Genomic DNA, 13,723 nt, shown 5'->3' with positions numbered 1-13,723 from the left:
TGATACATTTTAATTTGTGTCAATTCATTTTTTCAGCCACTAGTACCAGTTCTAACATTTATAAAAGTAATTGTAGAGTCCTGGGCATGGGAGACTGCTCAGCTATCATGTAGTTGTACTTTACTAAATAGATATGCAAAAGAAAAAACACAGTATCCAGATCTCTGTCTATGTTTGTCTAAACTGAACACATCTGCCAACAGAAAGCCACTGTAATTATTTTGGGATATTTAAACATTATGCTGTTCTTTGTCCAGACCACAATGGTGTCTAATAGACCACAGAGTTTAAACACATGCTGCCCAAAAGAAACAGAAAGGAAAATATAGGAGTAAACATGGACACAACACCAAATGCACTGCGAGACTGAATCAACTGACACACAAATCCAAAAATCCATTTGATTTCAGCCAGGATAAATTGCTCGGCCTTGCTGTCTGTTCAGAAAATGGTTTGTATTGGACCGCAACACATACAGTCTGGATGCAGAGGTAGCAAGACAAACTACACCATTTGTTGAACATGGGGGATTAGTCACTGTTTTCTATAAGCATTAAAAATAATGAGTTTCATCACCAGAGCACCACTAAGGTGATAAACAATATATCAACATAACACCCAGAGATATCAATAGTTAAACTATAGCAAATCAACTACATGGCCAATTGATGTGGGCAGAAATCATAAACATCTTCCTGAGCCATTAAAACAATTAAGTGCTCAATAAGACTCTTTTCCTGAATGGATGAACAGAATGTAAATTGAGCATGGAGATCAATAATTCATCAACAAATAAATATTGAGTCGATTTCAGGCCTGAGTGTAGTAATAGAGTTATCAGATATTAGCTGCTTCATATTGTACTTCACACAAAGCAAGGGAATTGATTTCTGAGATGTTTAGAAAAGTAAAACGCTACTCAAGTTAGGTTGCAGGCTAACAAGCATGTGTTACAAACATGCTACTGACTGTATTTTACAAACACAAGAAAAATAGCCACTTCAGTGTTTTTGTAGATGTGAGATGCTTTCTGTTGAAGTGTCAGAGAGATCTTCAAAGTGCAAATGCTGTAAGGCATGAAGACCACAAGACACAAAAGAACACAAACAAGACTGCATCGATATGCTGGTGGTCTATGCCTTTCTAAGAGTGCTATAAAAGTACCATCTACACTTCACATGGTGAATACATGAAATATAGTGTAAAATGTCATATCTAATGACAAAGAATAACTGTGGCCATATCATGGTAAAAAAACAAAAACAAAAAAAAAACACTGTTACCTGACAGGGATTTGCTGCATCTACGTAAATCGTTCATCACTGACATTTTAATCTGGATTTTATATCTTATTTTTTTATCTGGTGAAATATATATAAACAAAATCTTTTATCTGGTTAAATAGGCTATTAAAAGCTTAATTTAGTAAACACTTTAACATAGAGCATTCTAGCAGAGCCAAGTATAAGTTATTTCAAAATAAGAGTCCCAAAATAAGTAAGTGTATTCCAAGCTTGTCAACCAGTTAGTTATAAGTCCAGCATGATGCACCAAATCTTCATTTTTTTTCCTGTTTATTACTAGGACTTGAACTGCATCTGGGATCTTTTTATTTTGGACTCTTTTAACCTCTGTGTCTGTGCCCATCATAGTAAGCAAAGACTAAGATCTTCTTTTAACATTCTGTGACTCAATTTTAAAAACTATCAGCCGATTAATTTGTTATTGGCATCGGTAAAATCCCCTTTTAGTAGACCTCTAATTAAGGGCATGCAATGTGGATTCAAGAAGAAAGCACATTCTTTCAGTTCTCATCCCCACCTATTGGGGGGGCACTCACCCTGTAGTCTTACCTTGCTTGTGGTACATCGATGCTGGATGAGACTACTTTGCGTTTCTGTTCCAGCAGCAAAATGGAGCGGGTGTGGTCTTTCTCCGGCTCCAGTGCCCGGCCATTTCGCTTGTGCTCCAGCACCCGTGGCTCATCCATGCTCTCCGGGCTCAGGAAGGGGGCATCCCCTCTCTGCACACCTCCATTCTGGCCTAGTGTGGGCCCATCCCGGTGGCCACCATTGCAGGTGCTCTATACAGAAAAGAACATTTGAGTTTCTTCAGTTTTAAAGGGATCGTTAATCTAAAATGAAAATTCTATCGACCCTTACACAACCTCTTGCTATTCCAAATGCATGCCTCTTTCTTTTGTGAAAACAAAAAGGAGACCATAGGCAGAATGACAGCCTCATTCAGCATTCACTTTTAATGAATGGAAAAAAGATTAAATGAAAGCGAATGGTGACTGAGTGTAAAATAATGCCCGACATGTCCTTTTTTGTTTAATCGAAGAAAGAAAATCATCCGTGTTTGGAATGGAACAATCTGAGGGCGAATAATTATGACAGACTATTTATTTTGGGGTGAACTATCCCTTTAATCACATAAACCGACTCTCCTCTCCACATGGCCTCCATACATATAAAGCTCTATTTACCCTATGGGGGCTTTTAATGGCAAAAAACCCTACTGTGAGGCTTATTTGCTTGCAATCATTGAGCATTAAGCTGTTAGCAATGAATGCACTGGTCAATATATATAGCAAAACAATGAAAAAATCCTATTTGCTGATTAGCTTTCTTTAGATCTCTGCATTGCTGACAAAAGAAAACTAAACCCTTGCTCTGCCATTTACCCCATTGCACAAAAATTCACCATCCATGACCACACTAATGCAAAGATGAGCAGCTTTCCCTCCTGCACATCTCATCTGCACGGTCGGCAGCCATACACTTTTCTGTTACACTGTGACTAAAGCTGCAGTACTCAAACTCAAATGCTACACAGAGGGCGAACTGAGGCCAAGACGACGCACGTCACCACATGCACCAACTAAGTGCATGAACTTACAACAAGCAACATGCTATTCAAATCATTATCTTACCATGACACAATTAGTTTAACTGAAGAGAGAAATCTTGCTGAGCTTTGAACATCTTAATTTACTTATTATGGAGTTAAAATAGATTACTTGCCAAAATGCCTAAATACTGTATATAACTATTGCTAAGGGCTTAACCTCTTAAAATCAGTGGAACCACCAAAAGGGGGCTCTATATCGTATCTTTTGAAAGCTTAGAATCTGAACTTTTCATAGATAACCATCACTTCTGCATTTATGTTACTTAAAATAACAAAATAAAGCCTTAAAATATCTGCGTCGCAAATAAGTGCCACCCTGTGGTTATGTGGTAGAAATAGTCATATGAATATCAAAAGTCTTTAAAATAGCACTTAAATAGACAAATAATATATCAAATGAAAGCTTTAATTCTTAGGAACGTGACTGTGCAAACATCTCTTTTATGCACTGATAACTGCTGCTGTAAGCCCCAAATAGCTAAAAATCGGCTCTTACCTTAGGAAGTTCTCTAAAAAAATCAGCCATTGTTTACTTGTCTGTGAGCTTGCTTGTGTGAATAATCCAAAGTTATACATTCGATGTCCAGAACAAAATATGGACTGCAGCAGAAAAAGCATGCTAAACAAATGATCAGAAATAAACATGTGTTATTGACCATTAATGATCAAATGTTATGCATATACACCTAGATTGATCTTCTATTCTACTCAGAGGCTGAGATATTTGATGAAACAATGGATGTGGAGCAAGACCTGAAAATTAGACAGAATGTCTATGGACGAACACATCTCAAAGGGCTAAAATGCGATATAGCACCACCACCTACATTTCAGATTTTGTGATGGAAGGGGATAGAGGAAATATAAATTTTTTTCTAGGGTCTAGTGGAATAAAATAATACTATTTGGAGGGAGATGGGCTGAACAGAACCAAAATTACATGCTTACAAAATTAGGACAACAACAAACAATAATGTTTTTTATTTTAAATTCTATTCATAATAAGATTGTAAATGTATACAATATTATATATGAATAACTGTTTTTTTATTATTTGGGGGGTTTCTAAAATAAAAAATTTCAGTTTGTCCACAATATGTGTAAATGGGTAAGCTTTTAAATTTGAATGTGAAAAATTGCTTGCGGCAGGCCAAAAATGCTTCAGATTTTAAGAGGTAAAAGTTGAAGTGTGTAATTTTTCTGTGTTAAAATACGTTAATATCTTGAGATGTAAACTGTGGCTCTGTAGCATTATCAAAACATTGCTCTGTTTGTTTGAGCATCATGACCAGCTCGACACAGAACCATTTACTCAACCAATGGTGTGCATTTGGGGCGGGCTATCTTTTTTTCTGCCCAATGGTTGATGAGGGAAGTGTTCTAGAATCCTGTTTGAAAACAATATTTTTTTCAATGCAATTTGATGATAATAGTGGTGCACAAATTACACAATTCAACTTTAAACCTCCCATAGTGAAAGAATAATGATACCTCATGCCAGACATAAATGCCAGGCTTTGGCACATAAAACAGATTTGTTACAGCGGTATCATGTTGAGCCAGGTTTCAAGCGACAAATCAAACATGCACAGTTGACAAGCACAAATTTAAATTTCACACACTATTAAGTTCTTTCTCTCTCATGATACAAACACATTCCCTTGCTTTAGGCAGTTGTTTTTAACAGCCACAGCTTTCGTGCTCATGTGAAGTGCAGTTTCTAAACGGATCAAATATGGGTCATGATTCACTTGTCAATCAACTATTCAAATGAGATTTTGTTTTTCCTAAAGACTTTGAGAGTTTTAATCCATTTAAACAGATCCCAACTGATCTGATAACAGATTTAATTAGATTTGAGAGCAGGATGCACACAGATGAGCACTCAAATTTAATTATCTACAAATTATTTATATTTTAATATTCACGAAGGAAAACAAACGCATGTGCTATGCATGTTCATCTGAGAGATGGTACATCAAGATTTGAGATATTATACTTATTATCTTATATTGTAAACACACAATAAACACATCTTGCGTAACGGGCTTCGTCTATCATGCCCAAATCCTAAATCGAGTTACATGAATGAAGTTTAAAGCATTGGTGAATAAAGAGTCAGGTCAGTTAGACAGCTTGAGTGTGTTAATTAAATTTTTATATTAAGCAGTGGAAACAACATGGGGATGAAAAACAACCCAGCCCGCCTTTGTCTGGAAAAAGCCACACTGTAATGGCACTTAACGTGAAGCCCCTCCCTACAAAACAAGTCAACAAGTGGCATTCCCCCAAGCTGAATGGCACTCCTTTGGGATTCCAGGCATCTTGCCAAATCCCCAGATTCTGCGAGCATGGCCCTCTAAAGCACCGTTTTGTTGCCGTTATGATGCAGCTGCTCCGGGACCATTTGCCTCCACCCTAGTTTCACATCCTATATCTTTGCAGCCAGAGAAGGTATCAGCATGTTCTGAAAACCTAAACGTCACTCAATGCACATTTAGGGAGTGGAACGTTATGATTTTTGTGTGCAAGTTAAATAGATGATTGTTTCTAATGCAAATGTAGCCTACATTACACAGCCATCTGGGTGTCAACAGATCTTGTGATCAAAACAACCAAATAAACAAACAAGCATAAACTGTAAACAAGCATCCAAATCAACTAATACTGCATGCCATTCTTGCACATTTCAGTTATTATGTGTATTTAATTATTTATTCTAAATTATTTAAAATTACTCTCCATGCAAAATCTAAAGAGATGTTATTAACCAATGCCTCGCAGATCTAGTTATGTGATAAAATGAAATGTAGCCTTTTTTTTTTTTTTTTTTCATTTTGACACTCTTTGTTACGATGTGGCACCTCGGGCTATATAACTTCAAAATGACTGCAATTAGGTCATTATAAAAACCCTTTGTATTTTGCAGGCAACTCGCTCAGCCTGGTGTGCAACTGTTACATATGAAGTTGAACTTGATCCTAAGCACACAAAGAGGGCTGATTAACAAAAGTGTGTGTGTATATATATATATATATATATATATATATATATATATATGCAAAACCACGCTCACTGTTATAACAATGCCGTTCAAAAAATATTGTGTAATATAATATTAAAAACGCCGGGTGCAGCAGTGGAGAGATGGAGCTTGTTGTACACGCTCGCGCACAAACACATAGATGCCTCTGCTGGCGCGTGAATGCTGCAGAGCTTATTTGTTTGCCAGGTATCCACCCACTAAAGTCAGATAAACAGCGGCTTGCACAAGCATCATTACCGCAATATCCACTCTCACACATTCAGATGATAACTGTTTGGACAGTCCGTGCCATCAAACAAACAATATCTCCATGCACTGTAAACAATAACTGTGCGTGCGATAGTGATGCATGGACTGCCCCAAGCTGCAAAACAACAACAAGCCCAGCTAACCACACACACCTTCAAGCTCGACTTCAGCGGTCCTTTCGCAGTCATCTGTGCAATCTCTTCCTCTGAGTATTCTTTCAAGCTCCCGTCTAGCAAGAGCACCGAGTACACGTTGCGCCGATGACCGGTTGCAGCATCTCTGTTGTCCTGTTTGACAGCCTGGATGACTCCAGTCAGCGCTGCTGCGTCTCCCGTTGAACCCGGCGCGTACACGCGGCTTCCAATGACCGAGCGCTTTACCAACCGCCGCGTATGCATAGTTTTGTAACAATGATATACCCAAATGCCCACCGTCTATATCACTTCGTCAGCTGTAAAATAATGTCGTTTTAAAAATAACAAATGTTACGTTGACAAAACCTAAACGAACCGACCGCGCGCTCTGTACACATCCTAATCAACACTATGGGCCGAACATGCAAATAATACGACAACATTTTCACATATCTCGACCGCGTTAATGTAAAGCCGCTCTGGCGTGAACGTGCATGTTTACATGCAAATGAGCGATTCTACTCTATTCTAACCTCTCCGTCCGCAAACCGACCGGCAACCGATATCTTTCTTCTGTCGACCTGTTTGTTTTCATTGCCTTTCCCTTGAAGCTGGCGGTTTGTGAGAAAACACGGAGCGGAGCACGAGCCATTAGCGCGACAAACACGGAGACGGTGTATTTTTCAGAATACAGATGCTCTAAACCACCGAAGACGAAACGAATACAAATCTGATGACTGCTTCAGTATTAAATAGCATCTTTCGTGTTATGAGTGCTGTTCTGGTATGTATTTGTTGTGCCCCAGATGAACGTGTAACGTCTCCGTCGCCTGAGAGAAACACTCCATTCCGCATTACTCCATCCGGGTCTTCCAGATTCATCGGCTGTACCGGCGCAATGTCGCCTGTAAACATGTGCGCTCGCGCGGCCATTGTGCGCTCTCATTGGCAGACGGCACACACGCCTCCACTCGCTCGCGCTCGCGTTCTCCTGCATTTTCCCTCCAAACACAAGCTCCTCTGATGAAAACACAATGACGCGAAGATGGAGAGGGGAAGTCTGTGGGATGCTGTTTAGCTATTCTGGTCAATGATCATTATATTAATGGTATTATACTGTGCAAAGCGGGTCAGTGTGAGTAAAGTGAGAGTATGTGACCCCGCGAGAATGAATCACACAGCATGGATCCTCTGTGGTCAGATTATTGATATATATTAGGGCTGCTACTAACGATTATTTTGATAATCGATGAATCTAACGATTATTAGAATGATTATTCGATGATTATTGCAATGATTAATCTTTAACTCTTAACCGATTTGGCAGCTTGTGCCTTACATAAAAGTTTGTATTAAACGTGCTTACTAACAAAAATGAGGACAAAATCTTATAAAAATACCTCTAAATGACATTCACTGAATTACAAGGAAAAAATACTTTTTATTAAGTTTAATTCAGTACAGAAATTCACTGCAAAAAATCATAGTTAATTTTTGTCTTGTTTTCAATTTAAAATTGTCTAAAAATCCTTAAGACAAGATACGTTTACTTGAGAAGCAATATTTAGACCAGAGCATTGAAGCAACTGACTCCTGCCATAGGCTGTCCAAGCGTTCCAATGTGCCTATTGACTTAATAGAAAATCATCTCTTTTCAGTGAATAAACATAGGTCATTTAAACAGATTTTTATTTTAAAATCTGCCTGTACATCACTACAACACATCCTTTACACATGTAATAATTTCTTTCTCAAGTCAGGAATTGTTTCTTGAAAGCCAGAGTGAGTTACATATATCTATATTATCAAATGTATATGGTACCTCTAACAACTTCATTGGCAAACATATCACCTGAATGTAAAAAAGGTTACAAACAGAGATTTTCAAATATATTTATTGGAGTCTCTGATGATCCTCCAAGCTTTTTTCACACACCGTCTGATATAGATATCCTGGAGGGTGGGAAGCTCAACTCCAATGATGTTTCTGGCAGTTCGCACCACCCTTTGCAGGTCTTTGCGGTTGTGGGCGGTGCTATTGCCGTACAAGGCGGTGATGCAGCCAGTCAGGATGCTCTCTACAGTGCTGGTGTAGAACCGTGTGAGGATGTGGTGGTTCATTCCAAACTTTCAAGCAATCAGACTTTTGAACACTTGATCTCTCACGATCAACAATCAGCACAGCACTTTATTAATTATCATCTTGTATCACACACTGGACTGTCAAATATATTCTCCCCAATTCAACTACTGTATATATATTTTATATACCCTTACCCGTATTTTTTATTTTTATAGTATGTGTATTCTATATTGTGTGTATTGTTTACTGTACATTGTATATTGTGTTGTGTACATTTGTTATGTAAATTGTGTTGTGTAAATATGTTGTTTATTGTAATTGGTACTGCTATGTTATTCTGAACTGCACACAAGACTTTCACCTACTGTTGCACTTGTGTACACAATAGTGTGACAATAAAGTGATTTGGTTTGATTTGATTTACATCACTGAAGTGTTTGTTCAGAGTTACTTGTTTCACATATGATAAATGTCTTAATTAAAAAGTAAATTTTTTCTCGCAGTCACATGCCTGAGAGTGCACATTCTCTCTCTCCCTCTCTCTGTCGCACAGACGCAGCAGGCACGCAGAGAATGAGGGAGATAAGCAAAGCAAAGATTATTATACTGATACACTAGGTTCGTAAGGCATTGGGACGAGTAGATAAGCATGAGAAGGAGGGCTTGAAGGTACTGTGGGATGGCATAAGAGCTAGGTTTTCAGTTTTGAGAAGCACAGAGAGAATTCGACAGCAAACAAGGAGGAGCATGAGAGAATGAAATATGTCAAGGATCCTTTTAAATTAGCCAGATATCTTCTTGAAGAGGAGTGGAAAGCTGGTGATGCCGAAGCAAGATCTAGAAGATCACATGAAAGAATAACTAGGGGATCCCTATAAAGACAGCCAGCTAGGCTCAACTGGATATGTCACACAGCCAGCGGAGCCAGTTGTGGGATTTGATGTAGCTCCACCCAAGTTGATTGAGATAAGGCAAGTAGTTGAAAAAGCCAGGGCAGCTTCAGCCCAGGCCCGAACGGTATACCTTTTAGGTTGTATAAGCGGTGCCCAACAGTTCTTAAACTTTTATGGAGACTACTGAGAGTTGCCTGGTAGAAGCAGAATATACCCATGGAATGGCAAAGGGCAGTGGCCATCTTTATACCCAAAAAAACAGGAATCCACCAACAAAAGCCATGGAGCATGGCTGGCACTGAATCAGCTGATCAGCGGGAGAGCAAGGTAAAGGGGCAGCCAGAGACGTTGGTTCGAGAGAGAGAGAGAGATGCACACGGCCGCGCTGCAGTAAGTTTACCATTAAAGATTATGTTTACACTTCAGCCCCTTCCCGCCTCGTTGCAAGTCCTTATACTATTACAGTGCCAGATAGATGGCCCGAGGAATCCGTGCACAATCTAGGGAGAGATTCCCAGCACTGTGCAGCTATATGGATGATGTCTCATGTAACCTCCAGACTGCTGCATGTACAAACAGAATCTTAAAAAGGCTGGAAGAGCTTTTGGCATGGGCCAGGATGAAGATCATGCCAGCAACGTTATGTAGACTTTCTATTCATAAAAGGATAAGAAGCGATCAGATATCGTTTTAGGAGGATGGTGAAAGAATCTCGGTTCGTGCAGAGCAGAAATGCCTTACATCTGCCATCCCACTGGGTTACAAGCAGGAGAACACCAGGATGTTCTTAGAACTAAGGGAATCAACAGACCAGTCAGTGAAGGCTTGTCAACTCAGGTCTGAACAGGCCGCGCCTGGAAGGCAGAGGAGGTTGTAAACAGGGCAGTTTCAAGACTGAAGCAGCAAGAGATTGTTGGAAGAACCCAATCAGGAAAAGCAGGCATTGGATGGGGATGGCTCCCAAACTGTGGTTAGCAGCCTCTAAAAAAACTGAAGAAAACTATGGTAATGACAGAAGTAACTAAGATGGAAGAAGAAGGAGTGGTGGTGGTGTAGTGGGCTAAAGCACTAAACTGGTAATCAGAAGGTCGCTGGTCCCCACAACCACCACCATTGTGTCCTTGAGCAAGGCACTTAACTCCAGGTTGCTCCAGGGGGATTGTCCCTGTAATAAATGCACTGTGAGTCGCTTTGGATAAAAGTGTCTGCCAAATCCATAAATGTAAATGCAAATGTAAGTAGGGAATATGATTCGAGTAGTCAGTCAGCTGCAGCAAGGACATTGGACAGTATGGGAAGGTTCATGTGATAGAGTTTTAGAATGGGCTGACCCATGGAAGATACCCCAGGCCAGGCTAAGTTTTCTAATAAGATCCACCTATGACACTCTTCCAAGCCCTGGAAATTTGTCTCTGTGGTATGGTAAAGAGGAGAGTTGTCCCTTCTGTGAGGCGTGTAGGATAAAGGCCATCAAAGGACATCATGCTCCTCAGAGGAAGAACATTGAGTTTGTTAAAAGGGGTGGTGCCACACAAGCCTGAGATCTGAGATTGCCATAACCTCCTTGTTATGGTCAGCATCAGCTTGGAAAGTCATAATGATTGAACTTACTGTCCCATGGGAAGAGGGACTGGAGGCAGCCAATGAGAGGAAGAAGCTGAACTATGCTGATGTGGCAGCCGAGTGCAGGGAAAATGGATGGAGAGCTGCCATTTACCCCGTGGAGGTTGGGTGGCAAAGGGTTTATTAGAAAATCAATGTAGCACATGTTGAAGAACATTGGTCTCTTTGGATCAGCATTGAAGAAGTCTCTGAAGGAAATGGCAGAGGAAGCAGAAAAAGGGAGCTTTTGGCTATAGTTAAGAAAGAAGGATGAAAAGTGGGGTGTGCAGAAGTGAGAAAGGAGGAATAGTGAACAATTGCGATATGTGGTGAGGTAGCATGTAGAAGAGGAAAGGGGTGGGGAGGAATTATTTCCTTTGGATTCGGTGTCCAGCTGCAGGTGGTGGCAGGGAGACATCCCTGGCTGCTGACCCACCACCAGAAGATATTCCAGGATTAATGGGGTGAAACATCCATGATTGGTGGCTCCGGGCTGTCGACCCCATAGCTGGACAACTGAAGGCCCCGAAGCAGGTGTGGCAGGCAGTAATGCCCAGCATGTTTAAACATTTACCTGTGCATCACATTGAGTGGGCCACTTTACAGAGCTTCCTTTCATCAGGATCTTAAGGAGGAAAACTATAATTTGTCCAAAATTCATGGAGGTCCAGATTTTAAACCCCTCCATTCTACAATTTGTACTTGCTCTTATGAATTCTTAGCCTGTAATAGTTCTTCAACTGTTTAATTGTCATTGGTAGCCTAATAATAGAGCCATAACCACAATGGATGGATCCTCATAATTACCTTAGTTAGGTCTAAGGTAATTTGGCTCCTAAACTATGGAACAGTCTCCCAAACACTGTTCGAGATGCAGACACACTCTCTCAGTTTAAGTCTAGACTAAAGACTCATCTATTTAGCCAGGCATACACCTAATTTATCCCACAATTAGGCTGCTTTAGTTGGGTCTGCCGGAACCAGAAACCAGAAACATTGAGCATGATCTCTAACTCTGCAATAAATTCAATGGCATCTACGCTTACATCTTTTTATTTGTTTCCCTGTCTCAACCTCGGGACTCCTATCCTGAGGTCACCAGAACCGGCTGGATCCAGCACCATTCCTGCTTCATGTTGGACTCCACTGCTACATGTCGCAGAATGATGATGACTAAATGCAGCCGGTGCCAGCCAAACATCACTTCAGACTATTATGATGGACTTCAGAGGATGAAATTATGCCAACTCCAACCTGCATCACCTCGGTCTATTTATGGACTACGATCCTGAAATTAAATGCTTAGACTAACAATTGCCAACAAAAGCCTTCATCAGCCAATTAACAAGGACAATTGCATCTATGTGAACTTCTGCAATTAATCAAGATGGACTTCAAAGACTTTGGTCATTAATCTTACAGTTCAAACACAATCTATGTTTAATCAATGACCCTTATCACTTAGTTTAATAATTTTAAACCATGATTTTACCTATACATAATTAATATTTACATTACATTCATAATGTTAGCCAGAGGGAACTGGCCCCCACAGTGAGTCTGGTTTCTCCCAAGGTTATTTTTCTCCATTAATCTACATCTTATGGAGTTTTGTGTTCCTTGCCACAGTCAGCCTACAGCTTGCTCACTGGGGTTATTAAAACAATTATCATTTAATTATTTATAAACACTATTAAAATTCGTATTTTATCTAAATTACACAATGATGATTAATCGACTTTATAGACATTACAGTTCTTATCGTCTGTTAATGCTAATATTCTGTAAAGCTGCTTTGAAACGATGTGTGTTGTGAAAGGCGCTATACAAATAAAATTGACTTGACTTGACTTGACAATGTAGCTAGTCTTTCTAAAATAAAAAAATTAATAACCTAAACATATTAAAATAATCTAAATATGAAGTTAAATGGATTCCTCCTAATAGACTTAATATGCAGCTATAACTTTTTGTCACTGTGTTACTAAAGAATAAACACAATACATTTTAGTAAGGGTGATGATGTGCATTATACAAATCCTTTTAATTGATGCATGGTGTTGTCTCACCTTTACCTTATCAGGGCTGTATATAATGTCAGGGCTTGTCTAACAGTTTGAGAGGTTTTTTTCTTCCCCAGTGATTCAAATTTGATTATTCTCTTTAGAATTCATATTAAGTGCTTTAGTTTTGTGGTGTCCCTGTGCCGAGATATCGAATGCTTGTTGAGTTGCTCGCACTGCGCCACCCCAGAGCTCTAGTTATCCTGTCTCTGGGGCACGCAGATGTGCATTGTGGTGGTAAATTTGCTACAGCTGCCCGAAAATTCTAGTCTTGTGCTGTCAAATGTGTGAGTTGGCAACCCTGTGGAGAGTGTCCGCACATGGGGGCGGTCATGTTAGAATCACATGACCAGCCAAATACTACTTGCTTAATTTTAGTAACCATCCTGTTATTTCACACGTTCACTCAATTATTAAAGTAATCATGGGTGACTGTGAATACTACATTTCTCCAATGGCATCTGAAACGGAAAACTATTGATTTTAAAATGCTGCATCCAAACTGCTAGGTGTCAGTGTAAGATGACACAAAGACAAAAGTTACTGAATGCACATTTATCTATAATGCTAATGTAAATAATAATGTTAAACATTATTTGTAATGTCAAGGAAGGAATCTTAGCTCTTTTTAATAACTTGATGTGTACTACACTTTTGCTCAATATATAGGCACAAGATAATCACATTTTCATTATTGATGGGACCAAATGTAATAATTTAAGAATTAAGCATTGAAAACA

The 13,723-nt window shown here is 39.5% G+C and overlaps 1 protein-coding gene across 1 annotated transcript in view; it reads right to left on the bottom strand.

The window, feature by feature from the left end:
- Positions 1 to 6,875, bottom strand: part of LOC127620123 (zinc finger protein 704) — a 67,132-nt gene extending 60,257 nt beyond the window's left edge. Inside the window, exons 1-2 of the mRNA XM_052093227.1 lie at positions 6,361 to 6,875; positions 1,854 to 2,083 (exon numbers count right to left, since the gene is read on the bottom strand). Coding sequence (XP_051949187.1) covers positions 1,854 to 2,083; positions 6,361 to 6,606 — 476 coding nt within the window. The 5' untranslated portion in view covers positions 6,607 to 6,875. The remainder of the gene's footprint in view (positions 1 to 1,853; positions 2,084 to 6,360) is intronic.
- Between the last annotated feature and the right edge of the window lie 6,848 nt (positions 6,876 to 13,723).

This window comes from Xyrauchen texanus, chromosome 26 (assembly GCF_025860055.1).
Source record: "Xyrauchen texanus isolate HMW12.3.18 chromosome 26, RBS_HiC_50CHRs, whole genome shotgun sequence".
NCBI classification, from domain to species: Eukaryota; Metazoa; Chordata; class Actinopteri; order Cypriniformes; family Catostomidae; genus Xyrauchen; species Xyrauchen texanus.
The sequence above is the reverse complement of the archived record's forward strand: the minus strand, read 5'-3'. Positions and strand labels throughout refer to the sequence as shown.